This window comes from Erinaceus europaeus, chromosome 2 (assembly GCF_950295315.1).
Source record: "Erinaceus europaeus chromosome 2, mEriEur2.1, whole genome shotgun sequence".
In the NCBI taxonomy this organism is placed as follows: domain Eukaryota; kingdom Metazoa; phylum Chordata; class Mammalia; order Eulipotyphla; family Erinaceidae; genus Erinaceus; species Erinaceus europaeus.
In genome coordinates this window covers 34,651,619-34,677,180 of record NC_080163.1, presented here as the reverse complement: position 1 = coordinate 34,677,180, position 25,562 = coordinate 34,651,619, and the positions used below count along the sequence as shown (strand labels likewise).

The 25,562-nt window shown below is 35.4% G+C and overlaps 1 protein-coding gene across 2 annotated transcripts in view; it reads left to right on the top strand.

Annotated features, from left to right (window-relative positions):
- Window positions 1-25,562, top strand: part of FNIP1 (folliculin interacting protein 1) — a 94,384-nt gene that overhangs the window by 43,856 nt on the left and 24,966 nt on the right. The window contains exons 6-11 of one of the 2 annotated variants that reach the window (XM_007532523.3): window positions 4,671-4,762; window positions 10,558-10,641; window positions 11,915-11,986; window positions 12,953-13,088; window positions 13,533-13,734; window positions 19,442-19,527. In XM_007532523.3, the coding sequence (XP_007532585.2) occupies window positions 4,671-4,762; window positions 10,558-10,641; window positions 11,915-11,986; window positions 12,953-13,088; window positions 13,533-13,734; window positions 19,442-19,527 (672 nt within the window). The remainder of the gene's footprint in view (window positions 1-4,670; window positions 4,763-10,557; window positions 10,642-11,914; window positions 11,987-12,952; window positions 13,089-13,532; window positions 13,735-19,441; window positions 19,528-25,562) is intronic. The other variant, XM_007532525.3, reaches the window with a different exon arrangement.

Here is a 25,562-nt window from a genome sequence, read left to right as displayed (position 1 = left end):
GGAGAGAGAAAAAAAGACATCTGTAGTTTTGTTTCACTACTGATGAAAGCTCCTCCTTTAGCCCCTGCAGGTAAGAATCCATGATCTTTCAGTTTTTGTCTTCAGTATATTCATAAGAGATAATAGTCTGTAATTTTTTTTTTTTTGGTGTCTTTCCTGACTTCAATGTCAGAGTAATGCTGGCTTTGTAAAATGAGTTTGAGAGTTTTTTTTTTTCATTAAATATACACGTTTTTAAAATATTTGTTTATTTACTTATTGGATAGAGGTAGGGAGAAATCAAGAGGGTGGGGGAAGATACAGAGGAAGGCAGACAGACACCTGTAGCCCTGCTTCATCGCTTGTGAAGCTTTCCCCTTGCAGTTGGGGAGCAGGTGCTTGAACCCAGATCTTTGTGCATTGTGACATGTGTGCTTAACCAGGTGCACCACCGCCTATCCCCTGGGATTATTTTTTTGTCTTCCATATTTGTAAGAATTTGAGAAAGATTGTTAATTCTTCTAAATGTTGGGCAAAATTAATCATTGGTTTTTGAACTTTTCACTGGTCTGAGGTTTCTAGTTATTAATTCTGTCTCCTTAATTATTACCTTTAAGATTTTCTTCTTTGTCATGATTTAATCTTGATAGGTCGTATGTTTCTAGAAATTTATGTATTTTTCTAGATTTTCCAATTTGTTGGTGTGTGATTCATAATGAGCCTGTCTATACCTGTGGTATCAGTTGTACTATCTTTATTAGTTAAGATTTTATTGAAGTCTTTTCTTTTTCTCTGAATTAGCCTACCTATAAAGTTTTGTCCATTTGACTTTTCAGAAATTCAGGTTTTAGGCCTGCAAAAGAGATCATTTGGATAGTGTGCTGCTTTGCCATGTACTAAGTGACCCAAGTTTGAGCTCTGACCCCTCTGCACTGGAGGAAGCTTTGGTGCTGTAATCTCTTTCACACTCTGCCTCTATCTTCAAGATAATAATAATAATAACAGTAATAACAACAACAACAATGTCCTTTTTAAAATTGATTTTCCTGTGAATTTTCTGGTATCTTACATTTAATTCTATTCTGATTTTATTTCCTTCATCCTTTAAATTCTGAGCTTAGTTTATTATTTATTTTGTTGTTCCTTGAGGCTTAAAAGGGAGATTATTTGTTTAAGCTCTTATTTCTCACCTCAGGCACTTATTGCTGTACATTTCCTCTTTAGATTTTGATATATTGTGCTTTTAGTTTTATTTATTTCAAGATACTTCTCAATTTCCCATTTGATTTCTTTATAGACTCATTGGTTGTTCAGGATCATGTTGTTTGTCCTCAAATATTTGTGAATTTCCCAACTTTCTACCCATTATTTCTAATTATTACTGTACGTTCAGAAAAGAAAATTGGTATGATTTCATTCTTATATTTGTTAAGACTTGTTTTGTGACCTATCGTGACACTTATTGTGATGTATGTTATTTGTCCTTTTGAGAAGTGTATTTTTCCTGGTGTTGAATGGAATGTTCAAAGTGGTCTAAATCATGGGGATATATATATTTAAACTAGAGTACTTAATCAGCTTTGGTTTATGGTGGTGGGGCTTTGGAACCTCAGGCATGAGAGTCTCTGCATAACCATTACACTATCTACCCCCACTCTCCAATTTTTTTTGTGGTTAATTTTCTTTTTTTTTTTTTTTGTGGTTAATTTTCTGTCTGGCAGATCAGTATATTGTTGTCAGTTTGATATTGAAGTTCTCTACTGTTACTACAGTAGAGAAATTTTTTAAAAATTTCTTCCCTCAGATCTGTATTTGTTTTCTGTATTCATTTATTTTTTAATGCAGTGTTAAGTATCAAATCTAGGGTCTCAAGTGTGTATTCTCCACAGAATTCTCCACAGCTTCCCTTGCTCAGCCTTTTTCTATTTTTAGAATGAGAGAGAATTTCTGGGGCTAGGGAGCCCATGCCCCAAACATTGTTTCATCATCTCTGGAGTTCTTGCTCTTCCCACCTAGTCAGGGACCAAACCTAGAGCTTTACCCATGTGAGGTATGTATCCAACTGCTGACCCATTCACCACCTACCTATTCTTACTATATTTAGATATTCTTACTATATTTAGATATTCTGATGTTGATGGGTGTACATATATCTATAATTGTTATAGTATTTTGATGAATTGTTCCCCTTATCATTATGTTGTGTCGTTGGAAAGTCACGATGCATTTTTGCATATAAATATATAGAAAAATACATCATACCTTTGCTGGACAACCCAGTAAAACCATTTTTTCTCTCTTGGTATCATTTCTTAGTTTGAATCTATTTTGCCTGGTGCACAGTTATCTCTCTTTTTGTTTCTACTTGTATGGAATATCTCTTCCCTTCCTTTCACTTTGAGCCTATCCTAAAAAAAAAAAAAAAGACCTACGCATGCCTATGTTCAGCACTGTTTATAATGGGGTAAATTTGGAAGTAGACCAGATGTTCAAAAACAGATGAATTATAAAGGACATTGATATATATATATATGAATGAATACTACTCAGCTCTAAGATGATAAACTTTCTTCTTTTGCTACAACTTAGATGGACTGTCAAGGTACAATGCTAAATGAAATACTCTTAAGAGAGGGATAGATAGCAGATGATCTTACTCATAGATGGTATTTAAAAAACAAAGGGAGGTTACAGGGTAAAACCAAATAGATTTGGTTTATTGGAGCAGACCTAGGAGCTCTAAAAGTAGTGGGTGGTGGTGGTAGGGAGTTGAGAAAGGGGTCTGGTGAATCAATGTCGTATGGTGGAGAAAGAGGTCAAGTTGGTGGAGGGTGTGGTGTGCTTACACTTATCATGGGGTGATGTAGAATTGTACACTTGTTCGTAGAACAGCATTTCTTCAATAGAGTAATCCTTGGGGGGGGGGACCACTTGAAGTGAGCATTTACTTAGTTTACTTAGAAAGACACCAGACCACTGCTCAGCTAAGGCTTATGGTAGTGCTGGGGATTGAACTTGGGACCTTGGAGCCTCAGGCATGAAAGTCTTTTGCATAGCCATTATGCTGTCTCCCCAGCTTGGAAGTAATATTTTGCATGCAATTTCATGTTGCATTGACATGGTGATTTTCAGCTTTATCTAGCTGAAAAAAAATGAGTATCTGTGGTTGTGATTTTTCAGTTTTTAGATTTTCTAAATGAAGACAGGTGATGTGGACATGCATATGCTAGAAGAGGAATCCAAGAACTGGGACTTAAATATTGTAGTTGTATGTCCCAGAGCTGGATTCTGTACTTGCTAAGTCAGAATTCTGGGTAATTAGAGAACAAAGGTACTCACTCACAAATAGCAGGAAACAAGAAGGAGCCTACTCAAATTAGGAGTCTGCTCAAATTTAGAATTATTCTCAAAAACTTTTATTAATTATAAATGTTCTAAGTAAGCTTCCTAATTGTTTATATACTAAAATAGAAATTAAGAGATCCTAGGGGGCCAGGTGGTGTCACACCTGGTTATGTGCACATTTCACCTTATGGAAGGACCCAGGTTTGAGCCCACACTCCTCATCTGCGGGGGGTGCTTCACGATCAGGTCTGTAGGTATTTTATCTTACTCTTCTCCCTCTTTATCTCCTCCTCCCCTTTCAGTTTCACTCTGACCTATCAAATAAAAAGTGAAAAAAAAAAAAGACAAAAATGGCTGCTGGGAGCAGTGGTTCATAGTGCTGGCACTGAGTCCCAACAGTAACCCTGGTAGCAAAAGAAAAGAAAAAAAAAGAAAGGAAAAGAAATTAAGAGATCCTACATTGTAATCACAAACTTAATTATAGCCCTCTCAGTCTCATTATTAAATTCTAGTTAATTTAAAAATATCAGGAAAGATACATTATATTAACAGCATAAATAAATTTATATTTTTATTCTGAATAACTTAATAAAAGAAGTAATACAGATCATTCAAAGTATGTGAACTACACATACTTTTTGGATATTTGATTGACTCTCATTTGCTTTAATTCTACTGGGATTTTAGAAAAATATTTTCAGGTTTACAGAGTTAAGAGGGAACTTTGTAATTTAAATCAGGTTCTCTAAGCTTTCTTTATAACAGTTCAGTTAGTTATTATTATAGTTGACTTTGCAAATCAGATGTACATCATAATTTCTTAACACTTTTACTGTTGTAGCATTAAAGCAGTGACATATAATACATAAATGAGTAGATGCACCTGCTTTTCAGTAAGACTTTATTTACAAGGCTAGGTTTGTCTTTTAGCTATCAGTGTTAATTCACTTATAGTAAGAATAGAGAAAATTAAAATTTAAAAGCTGTTTTGTACTAAAATGTTATTAGATTATATGCAGTATTGTCATTAAGAGTAAAAAGTAAGAGGCTAGGAAATGTCATGTAGCCACCAAGGGCTTTGACCTGGTTCCATGTGAGTTCCTCTGATCAGTACATGGGAGCACCTCCATAGGAAAGCTTCACAAGTATTACAATAATTTTGCAGTGTCTCACTTTCTTTCTCTGTCTTTCTCAACTGTCTGACTCTCACCATCTAGAAGGTTAAAAAAAAAAAAAACTATCAGGAATGATAGAATCAAGCAGTTCCAGAGCCCTATCAATTACCCGGATTAGGGGTAGGGGAGAAAGAGTGTAAAGTAAATTTGGAATTTTCTTCTTCTCCTTAGGCTACAAGACAGTCTTGAATTTATCAATCAGGACAACAATACATTAAAGGCTGATAATAACACAGTTATTAATGGACTACTTGGAAATATAGGTAAATGATTCTTTAGTTTTTAAGTTTTGAAAATGTTAGCTATTTTAGCAATGACTTGCAGTTTTTTTCTTAATAATATAGATCTAAGATCAAAGAGTTCTGAATACTAGAAATGGAAATATTGCTTAAATTGAAAATTTGTGTAAGAGTTGTGTTATTTGAAAAAAAATTTTCTATTTGAATATAATGTCTTGTATCTTGAAAATAGTGAACAGAAAATGTATCTTAAGCTTTTAAAAATTTTATACATCTTTGAAAAGCACTATCATTATATAGACAGTTCCTTCTACCTCTAGTATTTCATAGAAGAAGACTGGTATTATACTCTTTCCTATCATAAAAATATTTTTTAAATGGTTTCTCATTTTTGTGACCTATAAACAAGCAGATATTTAAATTTGATACTCTTTAAAAGATTAGAGTAACAGCCTATTTAGTAATTTGGTTAGCTGATTATTGTTATTAAAGTTCAACATTTGAAATGATGAACCGTTTCTTATGTTTATGATCATTTGTTTTAATCTACAAAGCTCATTCAAATTTCTATGGGTAGTATTTCCAGTGCAGTAAAAAATTTTAGTATTTCGGGGGGCCAGGTGGTGGCACACCTGGTTGAGTGCACATGTTACAGTGCGCAAGGATCCAGGTTCGCGCCCCTGGCCCCCACCTGCAGAGGGGGAAAGCTTCACAAGTGGTGAAGCAGTGCTGCAGGTATCTCTCTGTCTCTCTCCCACTCTGTCACCCTCTTCCCTCTAAATTTCTGACTGTCTCTATCCAGCAAATAAAAGATTAAAAAAAATTTTTAGTATTTCAGAGAATGACCAGATACTTTAGGATAGGATGAGTAGTTCTCTCGTTACATGTTTAGTGAGAAGTTTTATTTGTAACTAATTTAAAATAACTTTTACTAGTAGAAAATTTTTATTCTAATGAACAATGGCATTCTATTATTATGATGTTAATTTGAGTAACAACTATTTACTAAGTATGTAATATGAGATAGCTATACAGTATTTGGCATATATTTTATAAAATTTGTACTTCATATGAGCAGATAAATAATTTTTTTCTTAACTTGATTAACTATTTCATTGGTTTTAATATAGTAAATGTGACAAGGAAATAACCAACTCTTTTTTTTTATATTAAATCATTTTGGGGGAGAACATGATGTACAAAGCTGTTGTTAGATGTGTACAGTTTCTTATCTACCCATGATTGATTTTTTTGTCTTTAAGAAGATCCTCTGAGTTTCTTTTCTTTTTTTACAACGCAAATCTATTTATAAAGATAAAAGACTGTTTCTATTTTAATTAAGAATAGGAAATTGATCCAACAAAGTGTAGACTTCAAACAATGAATAACTTTTACTTGGACATTCTTTATTATGAATCAAGAATACTTGAACTGTTTCTTACATCTTTAAATTTCTAATTAACAAGGACATTATCAATATTATATCTTAAACGTTCATCTGTACCTTGAAAATGTAGTCATGAGGGAATTGGGCGATGGTGCAGCTGCTTAAGTGCATGTGGTTCAAAGCACAAGGACCAGTGGAAGGATCCCAGTTCGAGCCCCCGGCTCCCCACCTGCAGGGGAGTCACTTCACAAGCGGTGAAGCAGGTCTGCAGGTGTCTTTCTCTCCTCCTCTCTGTCTTCCCCTCCTCTCCTTTTCTCTCTGTCCTATCCAACAATGACGATATCAGTAACAATAATAACTATAACAAGGGCTCCAAAAGAGAAATAAATAAATAAAAAGAAAATGTAGTCATGAATCACATATACTTTTCTCAACAGGTTTATAGTTATTGGAAATGAGACAAGTTATACAAAAATTAGAGTAAATTTTAGTTAAGTATTGGAGAGGATTAAAAGCAGAATGTGGTGTGAGAGAGGACTATTTATCAGTCCTAGAGAGTCAAGGAAGACTTTTTTCCCTCTTGAATCATCTAATGTGAGTCCAAAGCTTGAATGATTAGCCTAAGGCCTAATGTTTTGAGAAAGAAGTTCTCTAGGAAAGACTAATAGTGTGTGAACAGACTGGAAAGATCATAAAGTTGGCAAGAGTGTGAATGGAGCATAAAATAGGAGTAAAAGAAACGAAAACTAATGAAAAATTGAACAAGAACTAGATTATGAAGGGTACTGTGCACTGCACTGATGGATTTGGACTTGGGTACCAGTGAGGGTATTTTAGTTTTGGTTCTTCTGTCTTCTTTTTTTTTTTTTTTTGAAACAGGGTTAAACGTACAAAGATTTTTTTTTTTAGGGAAAACTGACTACATGAGAGCAATAGAGGAGGGAGCTTGGAAAGGCCAGCACCATAAGATTATGACACAAACTTAAGCCAGAAGGAAGGGTATAATCCCAAGAAAACTTAACAGGTTTGTGAATCAAAGTGATTATTAGAAGTAACCCATGCATTTCCAAATGGGCCTGCCATACTACTTACTATACCTGCTAGGCTTAGTGATTAGTTAGAAATATCAGTGAGAAGAAATGTAACCTCTGCAAATGAGGCTAGATTTCATAACACAGTAGCAGCTAAGGCTTTTGGACAGTTTCTGTGGAGAAACTAGAAGCCAGAGATGAGGAAAGTCTAAATAGACTAGTCTTTTTTTTTTTTAAAAAGCTATAAACAATGGTTCTCAAGCTTTTTAGTCTCTGGACCCCACTATACATTTAGAAATTACTGAGGACTATAGATTTTGTTGTTAGTTACATTTACTAATATATAGGCATATACACACAAACACAAATGTATATACTATATTAGAAATTAAAAGACAGTATGCTAATATTTACATAGTAATTTAAAGTAATACTAGTAGTTTTTTTTAATTATCTTTATTTATTTATTGGATAGAGTTAGCCAGAAATTGAGAGGGAAGGGGGTAATAGATAAGGTGAGAGACAGGGAGACACCTACAGCCCTGCTTCACCACTTGCAAAGCTTTCCCCTGCAGATGGGTACCGGGGGCTTGAACTCAGGTCCTTGAGCATTGTAACATGTGTGCTCAACCAGGTATGCTACCACCTGGCCCCTTAACACTTGTAGTTTTTATCATGTTAATATAAAAAGTCATCTTTTGGGGAGCCAGGTAGGAGTACAGCTGGTTGAGTGCACACATATAGTTCCTCAGAACCCGGGGTCAAATCCTCAGTTCCTACCTGCAGGAGGGAGGCTTCACAAGCTTTACTGTAGTAGTGCGAGTGTCTCTCTCTCTCTCTCTTCCACTATCTCCCCCTTCCCTCTAATTTTTCTATCTTTCCAAAATAAGAATATTTAAAAAATTATTTAAAAAACTTACCTTTTGAAATAACTGATTCCCAAGACCAAAAGGGGAAAAAAAATAGTGAAAAGAGTGGCTTACTTTTTACATTGTTTTACACTTCTCTTTAATGTTTGACTTAGATGAGTGGTCACTGGATTCTCTTAAATTTCTACATTCAATTTCTTACAATATGTTGCTTTGGAAAATATTAAAATTAACAGGACAAAGCACAGATATTTCTTACTGACTCTCTAAAAGTGTCATAGAAACAACAGTCTTTGGACCACACTCTAAGAACTATTAAGTTATATTCATAAGTGGAGAGGGAGAGAAGTTTTCCGACTGAGTTTAAATATAGATAGAAATGGAGATAGTGGGAGTTGGGCAGTAGCGCATGGCTCAAAGTGGAAGGACCGGTATAAGGATCCCAGTTCGAGCCCCCGGCTCCCCACCTGCAGGGGAGTCGCTTCACAGGCGGTGAAGCAGGTCTGCAGGTGTCTTGTCTTTCTCTCCCCCTCTTTGTCTTTCCCTCTTCTCTCCATTTCTCTCTGTCCTATCCAACAACGACATCAGTAACAACAATAACTACAACAATAAAACAACAAGGTCAACAAAAAGGGAATACATAGATAAAAAAAAAAAGAAATGGAGATAGTAAGGTGCACGTGGTTAGCTATAGAGGTGTTAATATGTCAAGTGAAGTTTTTTTTCTTTAAGGGGGGTAATGAGAGATAAAGTGAGATTTTGAAAGTCTTTTTTAATTTAATTTAATTTAATTTTATTTTATTTATTTATTCTCTTTTGTTGCCCTTGTTGTTTTATTGTTGTAGTTATTATTGTTGTTGTTATTGTTGGATAGGACAGAGAGAAATGGAGAGAGGAGGGGAAGACAGAGAGGAGGAGAGAAACATAGACACCTTCAGACCTGCTTCACCGCCTGTGAAGCGACTCCCCTGCAGGTGGGGAGCCAGGGTTTGAACCGGGGTTCGAACCAGGATCCTTATGCTGGTCTTTGTGCTTTACGCCACCTGCACATAACCTGCTGCGCTACAGCCCGACTCCCAGATTTTGAAAGTTTTAGCTGACTTAGGAGAATTAGTTTTGGAAGGGAGTAGCCACTCGTCATTTTTCACTGAATGAGTCCCTAGTACATATTTTAGTCATGTGCAAAGATACCGGCTATTCTCTAATGTTAAAGAAATAGTTAAGATGGCCAAGGATAATCTGATTGGATTTACTCTGGTGGGCTAAAGGATTTACCTGAAACAAACAAACAAACAAAAAAGGTAGGTAAGGAAGACAACTGGTGATGTACTCCCAGTAGAGCACGCATGTCACCATGCACAAGGGTCTGGTCCCCTCCTGCAAGGGGGAAAGCTTTATGAGTGATGGAGCAGTGGCTACAGGTATCTTTTTGTCTGTCTTGTCTTCTCTGTCTCATCCTCTATCAAATAAGAAAATGGAAGGGGAAAAAATAATGGCTCCTTGGATCAACAGAGTCATGCTGTAGGCACAGTCCCCCAATAATAACTTTGATAGCAAAAGAGGAAATAAAAAGGTAAACAAGGAAGAAATTTAAAGAAAGCAATTAAGTTTGGAAGTAAATGATGACAGTTGAAAGCTGAATAATGAAACGGAAGTATTGCTGCATATGCACTAGAATTCTAGTAATTGTGAGGAAAAATATATTAGCTATTTGAAAATAAATAAATCCTTTATCCTGTCAGAGGTAAACAAACCTCCCAGATGACTAATCTATTGTGACTAGGCATAACTAAAAGGAAACCTGGCAACTGAATTCCCGACTATAATATTACTCACTTTTATCTTCAGACTGTGTGATCTCTTCTAGTTAAGTGTGTAACATCTACTGATAATTTTGTTAAACAGCTGATAGGCTGACCTCACCGATGTATGGAATTCCTACTTCCAGACTGACTAATCTTTTGTCTAAGAACTCTAGCTTCTTCAATTTATAACTTTCACTAGGTTAGACAAACCTATATTTGTACTTACATGTCAATAAGTGTTTTTTTTTTTTAAATCTGTTTACTCTTACTTAGTATTATATTGTGTTCTATTTTGTTAGCCAAATTCTTAGGTGGTTTTCTTCATAGGGTAGATGCAAAATGATGTGATCTTATCAAAATACTGCTTTAAAAGAGAAATATATTTTTCAGTTATCATTACATAAAATTACTGGGATTTTTCAGTTTTTGAAAAGTTTTAGATTAGAAGGATTGAATATTTTTAACATTTACATTGTATGGCAGATTTTTATTATCATACACAAATTTATTATTAAATAATTAGACATGGAATTTTTATGTTTGTCATAGGTATGACAAGAAGGAAAACTTGTTTCCAAGAAGGGAAGCCAACTCTTACTTAGTTTAGATTTTCCATCCGTATCTGTTGGTCTGCTTTTGTGCTGCCTTACCTCACCTTTTATTTCTGACACACTGGCTTCTCTTTAACAGCCCTCTTTCATGTGTATTTTACATTTTTGCCATGTAGGTCTTTCACAGTTCTGCAGCCCCAGGCGGGCATTCTCTGAACAGGGTCCGCTCCGCCTGATCAGGAGCGCCTCTTTCTTTGCAGGTTTGCGATGTGCTGTGTGGGTAGACTAGTTGGTGTGGCACAGAGACTAGAATTTGTAGTTAGAGCTATGGAAACAAGACAATAGATAAATAAAATTGGAGAGCATATTACTAAGAAAACATTGTTCAGGAAGTATAAGAAATTTATTATTTTCTGCTAAATAGGTTAAGTTTCCCAGAAACTACGTGTAACATGACATTTTTATAAAATAATGTCAATTGTTTTTTTTTTTTTATTATGGCAGAGATTTTTAACTTCTTCTGAATTCTAAATAAAATTTTAGTATTATTTCTTAGAATGCCAGTTGGGATATCTGATGAGATGCACTGTCTTGTTTCCATGGCTAAGTAGCTTTTGTACCATAGTTCACCAATAGAAAATACCCTGTCTTAATTGTAAAATTTTTGGATCAGACAAGATTGGGTGTATTCAGGGTGGTACGGCCATAGACTAAAATTTTCAATCTTTACTCTTCCATAAGGATTATTTCCCTCGGAGCTAAGATTTAGATGAACAAGCACCATCATAGTATTCTATAAAAGGCACATAATTGCTTTTAATTGTTAAATTGATTCATACAGAGTGCATTCATGCTTTTGTACCCTACAGCTCATAGCCCATTTTTTTGTTTTAGTTATTTTTTTCTACAAGTATAAGTGTTGAAAATAATTTTTATTATAGAAAGTATGAAAAATAGGGAAAAAAAACCCACAGTCATCTTTCAACTAAAAATAACCTATTTAAAGAAATTTGGAATTTGAGTTTTGAGACTTTTTATTATGGAGAAATGTGTGATTTTATTTATTTATTCATTTATTTATTTATTTATTTATTTTTACCAGAACTCTTCTCAGCTCTGGCTTATAATGGTGCTGAGCACTGAATCTGGAAACTTGTAGCCTCAGGCATGAAAGGTTTTTTGAATAGCCATTATAGTATCCCCCCCTCCCCATTGTGGAATAATTGTAACATAAAGATAGAATAGTAGATTGAACCACCACTGTGTATCATTTAATTCCTAAAATACTTAACTTAGGCGTTTCTTATTTATTTGTATGTTGTTATTAGATTATTTTTATGTTATATGTTTAGTCTTTCATTAGATCTCAAAGCTTGTTCAACTGAATAATAGTTCTTGGTGTTGGGTTTGTGCCATGCTGTTGAGAAAAAATGGAATGCAATGAGATGAGCATGATTTAGTTTGTTATTTAAAAGGATCAGCATCCAGAGTAGTAGTATATTTTATAACTGACAGTTTTGTATTGTTTCACAGTTCACAGCAACCCAATGGACATGCCTGGAAGAGAGCTGAATGAGGACAGAGACAGTGGCATAGCACGCTCTGGTAATGTCAAGTTCATGTATTAATCATTTTTTTAAATGCCATTACTGTTAGCTAACACTGATTTCCTCTCTTACCTTTGCCTTAATCATCCAATTTCATGACATAACTTACTAGTGTTGATATTAGCTTTATAGGAAAATTGTAGAAATAGTGGAAAAAGGACTGTTTTGATTAATTTTTAGTTTACTATTTATTGTGCCTTGTGAAACAAATTAAAATTTATTTATTTATTTATAAGAGAGCACCAGACTATCATTCTGACATGTGCAATGCCAGACATCAAACTTGAAGCCTCTCAGGCCTCAGAGCCAGTACTTTTACATTATTAAATTGCATTTAAATAATTTCAAGTAAGTGTTCTTAAACTCCAACTACTGCATTAAAGCTAAATCATTAAAAATTTCCTTTAATGTAAGGTGTTGTCAGGGTTTAGTTAAGCTAAAGGACAGTTTGATGGCCATTTGGACTATACCTTGTTTCAAAGAAATATTTTGGTAGTGGTAAATATTGTGTCTTAAAATGCATGATTCGGTTTGAGCCTCCACATAGAGACATTATAAGTATACTGGGGAAAGCTCCATGGAAAGGGGAGCAATGCCATAGTGTCTCTTCTTTTATTCACTCTAAAATAGATAATGAAAAAGTTGGCTTGATAGTGGTGGTGTTGCATAAGCATGAAGTCTCCTGCTATGTTATAAATAGTATTTCCCCCCTCCCCCCGGAGTAGAGGTAAGATGTCAGAGGCTCTTGGTAACATACCATTAATACATGATTCTTCTGAAACCTGGGGGACATTTTCCCAACAATAATGCCTTCTTTATGTTAGATGGAAGGTTTTGAAGCTAACGGAACAAAATGAAAAAATTGAGTCACTGTCAAATTTGTTTAAGAATAAAAGAATTTTTTATTTATTCCCAATTATTAATTTGCCTAATCTTTACACTTTCTCTTATTCTGGCTTGACAGCATCACTCAGTAGCTTGCTTATTACTCCATTTCCCTCCCCAAACTCTTCACTTACCCGAAGTTGTGCCAGTAGCTACCAGCGACGATGGCGACGCAGCCAAACAACCAGTTTGGAGAATGGTGTATTTCCTAGGTGGTAAGTTACAATTCTATAACAGTGTACAGTAAGGCTGATTGGAGTATTAGAGAGACTGAGACTTCTACGTTTTGATTTTTTTTTACTTCTACGTAGGTGTATGATCCAAGTACTGTGTTTGGATATTTTATTTTTCATATTTACATTTTAGCAAGCTAATTTACTCTTGAAACATTTTTTTATTCTCATGTAAAATCTAAGTATATAGATAATGAAACTATGAGTTGTAATTACCTCATTTTTAATAGCCACTTATTGAACAGAAATGTTCCTAATATACTTAAATTTGTAAAAATATGCACATAAAGCCACTAGAAATCTGAGATAGTTATGTAATTTTTTTAGATTTACTTGATAAAAACCCTTTAAGCTTACTTACATTTAATAAGATAGAACTAAAAATTTGATGATTTATATTTTTTAATAAAATTTTTTATTTTTAAGGTCTATAGAAGAAAGCTTTAATTTGTCAGATGAAAGTTGTGGCCCTAATCCAGGAATTGTGAGGAAAAAAAAGATTGCAATTGGTGTAATCTTTTCATTATCCAAAGATGAAGATGAAAATAACAAATTCAATGAATTCTTTTTTTCACATTTTCCTCTCTTTGAAAGTCACATGAACAAACTGAAGAGTGCAATAGAACAGGTAAGCACAATCATGTTGATGATTTGCTTATATTTTAATTTACCTTTGAATTCTATTCTCATGACTAAGCAATGTGTTCATTTGACAAAAAAAAAATCAACATCTAGAAGATGCAAATAGATCTTTTTTTAAAAAGGAACTTACTGTCTAATGAAAGATCTAAGATCATTCATATAGTGATTTAATAAATATTTCAGGGTCTCTAACTTGCCAGGCACTATTTTAGCAGTGGATGACAAAAGATGTGCAAGAAAGCAACACTCCTGATGTCATAGGACAACAAATAGACAAATGAATTTATAAGATTTTAGGTGATAACAAATGCTGAGGAGATAAATAAAACAGAAAATATTTATTTATTTTTGCTATCAGATTTATCACCTACACAACTCCACCACTCTAAGTGGGCTCTTATTGTTAATTTTTATTGAGAAAGTATTGTTTGACATGATTGTTTTAGGGCACAGTTTCACATCTTTCCAAAATATATTTCAGTATGTGTCATCCACCACCAAAGTGTCATCTTCCTCTACAATAGGAAACTGGTCTTCCAGTCTCTTGTCAAAATCCTTTCACCTCCCTCTTTAATAATATCAGTTTGCTCTAGAAGACCATGAGTGTATTAAATGTTTCGTCTGTATTCTCCCTTGCTTTGTTTCTTAAATCCCAGTTATGAGTGAGACCATCTAGAGTTTTCTCAGGCTTATTTCTCTTATGGAAAGATTGTTAATTTAATAGGTTAGTCAGAAATACCTGATAGAATGGCATATAGTCCAGTGTGCAGGAAGTGAGCTACAACTAATAGAAAAAAGAATAATCCAGATAGGAATAAAGGCTTTGTGACAAGAGTAAACCTGATTGGGATTGTGCTATATGAATATTGTTTCAGTTGTGTTTCTATTCTTAATAACTCATCATTGTATCATATGCATTTCCTGTGTCATTGTAAATGGTTCATATTTAGTGACTTTTTAATGTAAATACGCTTTTCTACTTGGCCACTTCTGCTTTTTTACAAAGTGTAACTACTCTATATTTTAATATCTTGTTGAATTTACATACTGTTTCTTAGGAGAAATTCCCAGAAGTCAAGTTATTGGATATAAACACATTTCCTAATCCCTTTGATAATATGCAGAAAAAATAGGGTGTGAGTAGGAGCACTAAGTGTTATGGCTGACAGAGTTAATGGCAGTTAGAAGCATGGAAAATCTAGAATGCTTGCCAAAGTTTTGACTATTTTTGATGCTGTCTTCACATTTTGCTTTAAGGAGATCAAGTTGTCCAAATGTTTATGGGGACTAGAATAAGAGATTAGAGATGGGAAGATTAGTTAGAATTGTCTGGAAAGCACTTTAATAAACATACAGTGACTGAGGCTCATCTGCCCCTGTAGAAGATACTGATGGTAGCTATTTACATTAAATCTGCCAAAAGACAAATAGATTTTTTTAAAAAAAGAATTTTGTTTCTCTTTTTAAATTTTTTTTATTATCTTTATTTATTGGTTAGAGACAGCCAGAAATCAAGAGGGAAGGAGGGTAGAGAGGAAGAGAGAGAGAGAGAGGGACACCTGTAGCACTACTTTGCCACTTGTGAAGCTTTCTCCCTGCAGGTGGGGACTGGGAACTCCAACCTGGGTCCTTGAGCATTGTAATGTGCATTCTACCAGGTGCCCTACTACCTGGCCCCTACAAATAGATTATTACTAATACTGGGTAAATGAGTAAAGGCCATTTTCACTTAATTTTTCAGTAATTTGACATTGATGACTTTTTAAAGTTACTGTCCCTTTTTGATATTTATTATTACTGTAGCAGACATAACATTTAATTGTGGATAATCTGAGTTTTGAATTAGGATGAGAAGTATTTCAAATTTTGTATACAACTTATTCAGACACTAAATTACTTGTTAAACATTTACTGCTTTGACCCGCTGTAAGTATGCATTGCAATAATTGTTGGGATATTTGTGCAAGTTCAGTCTTACTCCTTTTTAAATTTAAATGAGTACTTGCATTTTAAAAACATTTAAATTTTGTAAAAAATATTTATTAATAAGAATTTATTAATGAAAAGGAGAGAGAGAGCCAGAGCATCACTCTGGGATGTTATATGGTGCCATAGATAAACTTCGGAACTCTTGCTTACAGGTTCAACACTTCATCCATTATGCTTCCTTTCAGGCATCAAAAAGTTTAAAAAGTGTATTGTGTGTGTGTGTGTGTGTGTGTGTGTGTGTTTCTGGTCATAGGGTTGACATGAATGCTGGGTTTTAAATCCAGGGCCTCATACCACTGAACCACTTCCCTAGTCCTATATATAGTAATGAAATTTAATTTTTAAACTTAAAAAAAAAATTTTAATTTCTTTTTATTTTTAATATTTATTCCATTTTTGTTGCCCTTGTTGTTTTATTTTTGTAGTTATTGTTATTGATGTCCTTGTTGGATAGGACAGAGAGAAATGGAGAGAGATGGGAAGATAGAGAGGGGGGAGAGAAAGATACATAACTGCAGACCTGCTTCACTGCTTGTGAAGAGATTCCCCTGCAGGTGGGGATCCGGTGCTCGAATCGGGATCCTTACACAGGTTCTTGTGCTTTGCAGCCACATACGCTTAACCCACTGCGCTACCGCCCGACTCCCTAATTTTTAAACTTCTATAGTGGTGAAGTTACTATAAAATATGGTAATCAATAACCACCCAAAAAAAGTAATTTTCTAGGGCCAGTTTTCAAATTATCTATTTTGTTTTTTAATGAGCTATGAATTTTGTTCTGGGCATTTTGAGAATTCTTTTAAGGCCTGTGATACCTTTTGAGTTTGGTGATTAAAAATATTGTTGGTAAAATTATGATTACTGCTTGATTCCAGTTAAATTTTTACGAATCTTATGTTTTTCAAGTTTTCAGAAACATAGTTTTGCATTTAGCCTACAAAGCTTTTGGGTATACATGTATATGATTTCTGGCCTAACGTAGTCTGATGGCATTTTTCTTTTTCTCTGCTTCTTTCCTGTCTTTGTTTCTGTCTCTATCTATCACCAGTGCCTCACTACTACAGAATGTGTTTTTCAGAGAAAAAGAGAAATACCACAGCACTAAAACTTCTAGTGCAGTGGCCATCAGATCTGAACCTGGGTAGTGTGCATAGCAAAGCAGGTACACTATCCAGGTGAGCTATTTTGCCTGCCCTGACTTGCTCTTAAATGTATGCAGTTACCATCACTCCACCTTTTGGGCTACCAGGTCTTTGCAGCTGCATGATTCCACTGCTCCCAGAGAACTTTTTTCCTTTTAAAGCCCCTTCTCCCCCCACAGATAGAAGATGAGAGATAAAGGGAAAAAAACACAGAGGAGGGATATCACAGCACCACTTTGTTGTTTTTGAAGCTTCCCCATTGCATAATGTACCTGCTTGGTTGCCAGGAACACAAAACAGGGCCCTCAGACATGACAACACCTTATGATCTATCTCCTGCTGGGGCCTAGCCCCAGCAGGTTATTAGGGTATCCTGAAAGATGAGGGCTATCGGCGAGAATAAGATGAGAGACATGTCAACTGCTTTAGGAGCAGGAGAGAAGCACCTCTGCCATGCTCAGGCAGAACTTTATAGTCTCATAAGGTTTAGATCATTAAAACAAAAATTACCAAGGCCTTTGATTATTAATACAAAAATCACCAAGGCTTTGGTCACTAATGCATAAATCACCAAGGCTTTGACTATTAATACAAAAGTCACCAAGGCTTTGGTCACTAATACAAAAATCACCAAAGCTTTGATTATTAATACAAAACTCACCAAATAAGAACAGCACAGGTAGGGAACACCCCCTGCTTTGTGGAACATTCACGTTCCAGGGGCATTTTTCTCCCTAGAGATCACGTCACAGTTTCTATGTCTTTTGTTATTCCCGTACCTGTGTGCTAGGCAGATGTCCTAATGATTAAGATTAATATTCTACCTGTATATATACCTGTAATATTCTACCTGTACCATCCTCTTGTCTCTATGCATCAGAAGCCATGGTTCATAGAAAGTTCAAACTTGTTATGTTTCTAGGGGCCTTAAAAAAATTGAACAGCCCATTTTCGTAAAATTTGTTCCATTGTTTGATCAAGGAGTTTTGCTTTGTTTCTTACTGAGAAGGCACCAAGGTGGTGCTGACCTGGCCAGCCTCTCCATAAAGTTAAGCTGTCTAACTGGAATCCATCTTTCTTGTGTGCTCACTGTGTGACCTAGGTTCTCGTGTCCTATTCCTGTATAAGGAAGTGGAAGCCTAGTGGTGGGTGGTAGATTGTATCTAGGCCATTGTATCTAGGCAGGTACCATAAAAATTTCCATTTATTAATTATGCTATGTAAGGTGGCCCCTCCACTGTGGGAACCACCAATCTTTCTCTATATTTTAGGAGGAATACTAAAGGAAGTGGTGTAGATAAAGGGGAAAACAAATTTTCCTATTGGAGCCTCCTGAAAATTTCTGTTTTTGTGAAGCATATTAACAGTCTACCCCCTATTCTATAAGCTACCCAAGGCTGTGGGAAGAACCCACCACTCACTATATTTTCCCCTAACTGATTCTGCCTGGGGTATAGGTACTGAGGTGATAAAAGTGGGGGCAAGCAATTCCTTCATAGTCAGCTTATCTGTTAATTGGCCAATTGTTATGTTTTGGACCTCTTTAGTCGGGGGTCTTTAAGAGTTTGTTTTGGTTTTTGTTAAACAGCATTCCCCTTAGGAACAGTCTTTTTCCTCAGGTGTCATTTGGAAATAACCAATAAATCTTATAAAATAGCAAATAATACCCAATGCTAACAATATGAGTAATGGAACGAAAAGGTGGAGTGGTTTCTGTTCAGTCTGGGGCCTCTCGCCTTGCCTTATGGAGACCCCCCACCATGCTCGAACCTTGTCAGACAGCCGGTGTGATGTCGCCTTCACCAACCTCCCAATCTCATACGTGCTTTTTTTTTAAAATTTAATTTTATTTTATTATTACCCTTAAATAACTTAACCTGGTGCATGATAGTGGAAATGTATCTAAGATGGGGGTGAGAGAGTTTTGTAGACATCTATCTTGGGGAGATGAGAAATTATATCCATGTGCCAAGAACTGTACTGTAAACTGTTAAGCCCTCAATAAAATGATTTAAAAAAATACAGAATTAAATTTTTCTTGAAAAACTCTAAAATGCCACATAGTTCTTTTTGACATCTATACTTTAATCCTGATTCCTTTTTTGTCTACCTAAATCAAGGCATATTCTTACTTTTGGCTAAAGATATTTATAAAATATGAGTAATCATTTGAGATTCTTTTAATAAAAGATATCTTAGATCTTAAAGTTTACATTATGTTTTTAGATTAACAAATTACTTTAAAACATCTGAAGTATTAGAGAAAACTGTCCGCTCTAATCATTGAGTTATTATGTCTTGTTTGGGATGACAGTAGTTTTATGTAATTGAGAAACTCAATGTAAATTTCCTTATGATTTCACAGTTATGAGATTTAGTATTTGAATTTTCTAAAATATGTTATAGTTGTAATGACCAGAGGTGCACAAAAGAAAATCACTGTAAATATATGTGCTTTGATAAGAATGTTAGTAATGTGTTGTTGAAATTTGTGACGTTGTCTTCGGCTCCTGATATATATTCATGGTCAGTATAAATAGTAACTATTTAATTTCTTTCAAGGCTATGAAAATGAGCCGGAGATCAGCCGATGCCAGTCAAAGGAGTTTGGCATATAATCGGATAGTTGATGCTCTAAATGAATTCAGGTATATATTCTTTATTTAAAACAATTATTTCACAGTGTATACAAGAACAATTGTCTCTTTATTCCAATTACATTAAATTTTTAAAATTTCTTTGTCCCATAGTCAAATGAAGGGATAGTTCATTAGACCTTTGGTTCCTATATTATGAAATATTAAATGTGCTTGAGATCATATGGTTTTTAGTATTGGGTCATTTTAGTATTGGGTCAAGAGACAAAACTCTTTTCCCCCTAAGACTTTATTTGCTGAATCATCTTCCAGACCCCTGATGCTTTTTAAATATAGAGACTCCTTCTGGTGAGGACCCAACTTTGAGACTTATCATCACATGTGAGCACTACTAGTGGCACCAAGAGAAATTCCTAGATAGTAGAGCGGTCCTGTTGGGTCATGGATCACACAGAATTATCAACTTAAAAAAAAAAAAAAAACTACACTTAATGTTATTGTGAAAAAAGTTCTGAGATTAATTCAATTTTGAGTTCCACCTGTGGTTGCATATTGGCAGGGCCAGACCAGATGGTTTCTTATTTTGGCCCCTATGTCTGCTCTATACACGTCCCGGTGACTTAGTGTACCTGTTCTTTATATAAACTGGCAAGTTTTACTTAACAGCCTAATTCAGGAAAAAATTCTAAAGTGATTTATTTTACATAACTCTTTAAACAGAAGGCTTAGGAATCAAGATTATGTAATTGTAGGGATAAGGGAATTTGACCAGAGGCTACTAGTAACCTAGTGCTCTGTTTCCCCTAGAAGTTGTGACTCAGTGCATAAATTGACTTTATAGAACTTTCTGTAAATAATGAAAATCTGTCATATTTAATTTTGAAATTGTTTATGAAAAGTTAGCAACTAGCTTCCCAGGGATAGCTCACTCAGTAAGGAACACATTTTGACATGCTCAAGAACCTGAACTTGAGACCTCATCTATCATGTGGCTTCTTGCAAAGGGTTGACTACATAAGTAGTGGCGTGATGCTATGGTGTCTGTCTCTCTCTCTCTCTTTCTCTCTCTCTCTGTTTTCTGTCACCTTGTCTCTGGAAAAGGGAGAAAAATAAACGGAAGTCTGCCTGGAGCAGTGGAATTGTGCAAGTGCAAAGCCCAATACAAAGCCTTGATAAAGAAAGAAAAGAAAGGGGAGGGGGAAGGAAGAGAATGAAAGGAACAATAAAGGAAAGAAGAAAGGAAGGAAAAGCTAGCAGCTAGTTGGGTTTAAAAGTACATTATTTGTAGAAAAAAAAAAGGTAAGTTACAAATTTGGGGTAGTTGAGAAGAGGAAGGAAATGATTCACATGTGTACAGAAACCCTGAAACCTAGAAGAGCAGGAAACATGCTTGTAAGCATTGCTGCCTGGCAGAGATGAGTTCCTTGGAGATTTACTTAGATGCCATCATGGATATCAAAGAAGACTTAAGTCACGTTATAGTTCCCTTCCAAGCAAAGGATTCCTTTGTTCTCTAGAGACAGACCAGGCATTATAAAGGGTCAAATGATTGAAAAGATTTACCATTGAAGGGGTTGATATCATCATTAGGAGTGAAGAAAGCACCATGAGTTATATGTAGTGAGCACTCTTACTTAACTAGTTTCTTTCCACTGGATATATTCTGAGATCAGAGATTCTTGATATAGATCACATATCCTTGAAAACCAAAACACTAGAGTTAATGTTATAATTGTACTGCTATAGTAATGGTAGATCTGGTGCTAATACATGATCTTGAAGTAATAATTTAACATGCTCAAGAATTCATGGGAAACAAATTGATTTTCATAATCACTCATTCATATAGTATTTGTTTAAATAAAAACTAGCATATAGGGAAAGATGAAAAAGTAAAACAGAAATATGAACCCTTTCCTATCCTTTTTTCTTTTCCCCCTCCTCCTTTGCCACTAGGGTTATTGCTGGGATTATGTGCCTACTTCAGTGGGTTTTGTTTTTTTCCTTTTTTTTTAAATTTTAAAAAATATTTTATTTATTTATTCCCTTTTGTTGCCCTTGTTGTTTTATTGTTGTAGTTATTGTTGTTGTCGTTGTTGTTGGATAGGACAGAGAGAAACGGAGAGAGGAGGGGAAGACAGAGGGGGAGAGAAAGATAGACACCTGCAGACCTGCTTCACCACCTGTGAAGTGACTCCCCTGCAGGTGGGGAGCCGGGGTTCGAACCGGGATCCTTATGCCGGTCCTTGTGCTTTGCGCCACCTGCGCTTAACCTGCTTAACCGCTTAACAATAACTACAACAATAAAACAACAAGGGCAACAAAAGGGAATAAATAAAATAAATATATTTTTTAATTAATTAATTTATTTATGAGAAAGGAGAAGAGAGAAGGAACCAGACATCACTCTGGTACGTGTGCTGCCAGGGATTGAATTCGGGACCTCATGCTTGAGAACCCAGTGCTTTATCCACTGCACCACTAGTTTTGTTTTCTTTACCTTTTTTAGAGAAGGGTGTGTGTGAGAGAAAAGTAGGAAAAGAGGAAAGACACCCATGAAACTTCAGCACTGCCCATGAAGCTTATCCCTTGTGTTGGCTAGGGACTTGAGACTATGTCCTTGTACAAGATGACATGTGATCCACCTCTCAGCATCTCTTGTCCTCATTCTTAATTCCCAAGAACAATTTTAATTAACTTCTAATTTCTTTCTTTCTTTCTTTCTTTCTTTCTTTCTTTCTTTCTTTCTTTCTTTCTTTCTTCCTTTCTTTCTTTGTTTCTTTCTTTCTTTCTTTCTTTCTTTCTTTCTTTCTTTCTTTCTTTCTTTCTTTCTTTCTTTCTTTCTTTTCTTTGACTTTATTTATTCATTAATGAGAAAGATAGGAGGAGAGAGAAAGAGCCAGACATCACTCTGGTACCTGTGCTGCCAGGGATTGTACTCGGTTCCTCCTGCTTGAGAGTACAATGCTTTATCCACTGCGCCACCTCCTGGACCACTTCTGATATCTTTCTTACTCATCTATATTTTTCAGGAGTTTAATTAATATAACTTTGTTGTATCAGTTTTAGAGCCTGCTTATTTTCAGGGTATGAGTTTAAACTTATTTAGCATTTATTTTCTCAGCATATTTAAAAAAAACATTTAACATCTTTATTTATTTATTGTATAGACAGCCAGAAATCAGTAGGGAATGTGATGACAGGAAAAGAGACAGAGAGACACCTGTAACACTGCTCTCTACCACTTGCAAAGCTTTCCCTTGTAGGTAGGGATCGGGGGTTTGAACCCAGGTCCTTGACCATTGTAATTATATGCACTCAACTAGGTGTGCCACCACCTGGCCCTTTCTCAGTATAGTATATTTTTAACACAGACTTGTCCTTGGGATTTTTCTTTCCTTTGTTAAGTAATTTTTTTTTACAGATTATTTTTATTAACTTTTTTTTTTTTACAGATTATTTTTATTACTTTTTTTTTTTTTTTAATGTGAGATAGAAACCAGAGGGGGCCGGGCAGTGGTGCACTGGGTTAAGCTACATAGTATGAAGCACAAAGACCCATACAAGGATCCTGGTTCTAGCCCTTGGTTCCCCACCTGTAGGGGGTTGCCTCAGAAGCAGTGAAGCAGATCTGCAGGTGTTTATCTTTCTCCTTCTCCTCTCTCAATTTCTCTCTGGCCTATCCCCCTCCCCCCCAAAAATTTTTTGAATAATGGCTGCCAGGAGCAGTGGATTCATAGTGCTGGCATTAAGCACCATTGATAACCATGGAGGCAAAAAAAAAAAAAAAGAAACCAGAGCACCTGATAGTTCTGGGAGGAGTATTGCAGGGATTGGACCAGTGACCTCCCACCTACAAGTCCCGTACTTTATTGCATAGCTATCCATGTTAGTTTATTTTCTTTTATGTTCTCTCCTGAATCTGTTTTGTTAGAGACTGCTATGTCTTTATCAGTTGTCCATATCTGTTTTCTTACCTGTTTTTTTTCTTTTCATTTCTCTGAATATTTGTTTTGTTTCACTTGAAGTCATTTTTGTGTGTTTTAGTCATTTTTTTTTGTCCTTTTCTCTTTGTAGGCTTTCCCCTTTTTTGATTGCCTAGTCATAATTGAAGGTGCAGATCCAAATGTTGGTTGGAAATTCTGTCCATACTCAGATTTGTGACTGGAATCTTCACTGTAGGACAATCTTCAAGATAGAGAGTGAGAGGTAGGGTATAAAGGAGAGATTCCTCAGCACCACTTCACCACTCATGCAGCACCAGGAAAATCTCTCTGCCCCTATCTGAAATAAAAAGAATGAAAAAGTCAGTACAGGAGCAGTGAAATCATGCACGTACAAAGCTACAGCTCTATAAAAATGAACATTAATTCAATGAAGTACTTTTATGGGAACCAGAAAATAGCTCATCTAGTAGAACAAGCACTTTATCTGAGTCTCTGGATTGAGTCCTGTCACCACATGGATGCACTCTGAGAATGGAGAAAGCTCTGCAGATGATGAAGGGATACTATAGTTTCTCTTCCCCTGTCTCTGGAGTAAAAAGAATAAAAAAGACAGGTCACAAGAGGTAAATGACACCAACATGATACCCTAATGTCATGAATAATAACGGCAGCTTTGATTATTTTTTAGTGATTATTTTGTGCCCTCTAGAGGCTAAGGACTCATTAACGTGCTCAGAATTTTAAACTTTTATTTTATTTATTTTGGTATATTGTACTCATAGTTGGTAATTTGAGTAGCAAGAGAATTATTTTTCTTTTTCTAATTCTATGTGTTAGAGAATTATGTTCAGATACATATTAGAGTTTGTAGATATCTCAGAGAATTCTCTGGAACTGTACTTTCACATAGTAGTTACCACATATACCTATTTAATTAAAATTACTCAAAAATTTAATCCTTCAGACATATAGCTATATATTGTTTAGTGAACATATAATGATTGTGACTACCATATTCTTCATAAAGAACATTCTGCAGAAAGAACATTCTCATGATTGCCAAAGGTTCCTTTATACAGTAGGGCTTTAGAGAATGCACAGTATTACAGCAGAGAGGTGGACTTCCTTTTTTTTTTTCACTTATTTATTGCCACCAGGGCTTCACTAAAGCTTTGCACCGGAAAGATTTCAATATTTTTGGCAGACTTTTGTTTTGTTTTGTTTTTATTAAACTTTTCAAGATAGAGGATGAAAGGTAGGGAGAAAAGGAGAAACTACCCAGCACCACTCCATCACTCAAGAAGTTTCCCCTTTGCATGATTTTCCCATGTTGTTCCTGGGGCCTTGAACCTGGCTCTTTGTACCTGGTAAAATATGTTCTCTGCTGGCTCAGCTATTTTCTGTCCCGTAGACTAAGTTTCTTCACCTCCAACATTGCAGGTAATGGTTAGTCTTAGTGTCAACATTGCCTGAAGAGCTTTTTACTTTTTCATGCTCCAGCTTAGAGAGAGAGAGAGAGAGAGAAGGAGTGTGTGTGTGTGTGTGTGTGTGTGTGTGTGTGTGTGTGTGTGTGTAGAGAGAGAGAGAGAGCAAGTACACGTGTACATGCAGGAACATACATGCATGCCCACAAAAGAGAAATGGAGAAAGAAACCAAAGCAGCAAAACTTCCTTCAGTATACTGAGGGCTGGATTTGACCCTGGGCCATGTGCATTACAAAGTCAATGCACTATCCAAGTGAGCTGTTTTGTTGGCCAATGCAGAACTTTTGTTTTGAATTCTCAACATAGGCAGCAAAATGGTGATTACAAAGTATTGTTGTAAATGGGTTTATAAGTAAGCTATTACCACTCTTTCTATGTGTTTTTTTTTTTCAATATATTTAAGTATAAACTGCATATATCATGAATGTCTGGAGAAGTAGATCAACTAGTACAGCACCAGACATTAATACGTGGGATGCTTGGTTCATCTGTGGTACATGTGCCTGAGTGGAGTTGTGTTTTTTCTCTCTCTCTGTTATATGAAACACTCACTGTCTTACATATATGTAATAAATATGTGTGTGTATACACACACACACACACACACACACACACACACACATACACATATATATTTGAAGAATGAAATAAAAA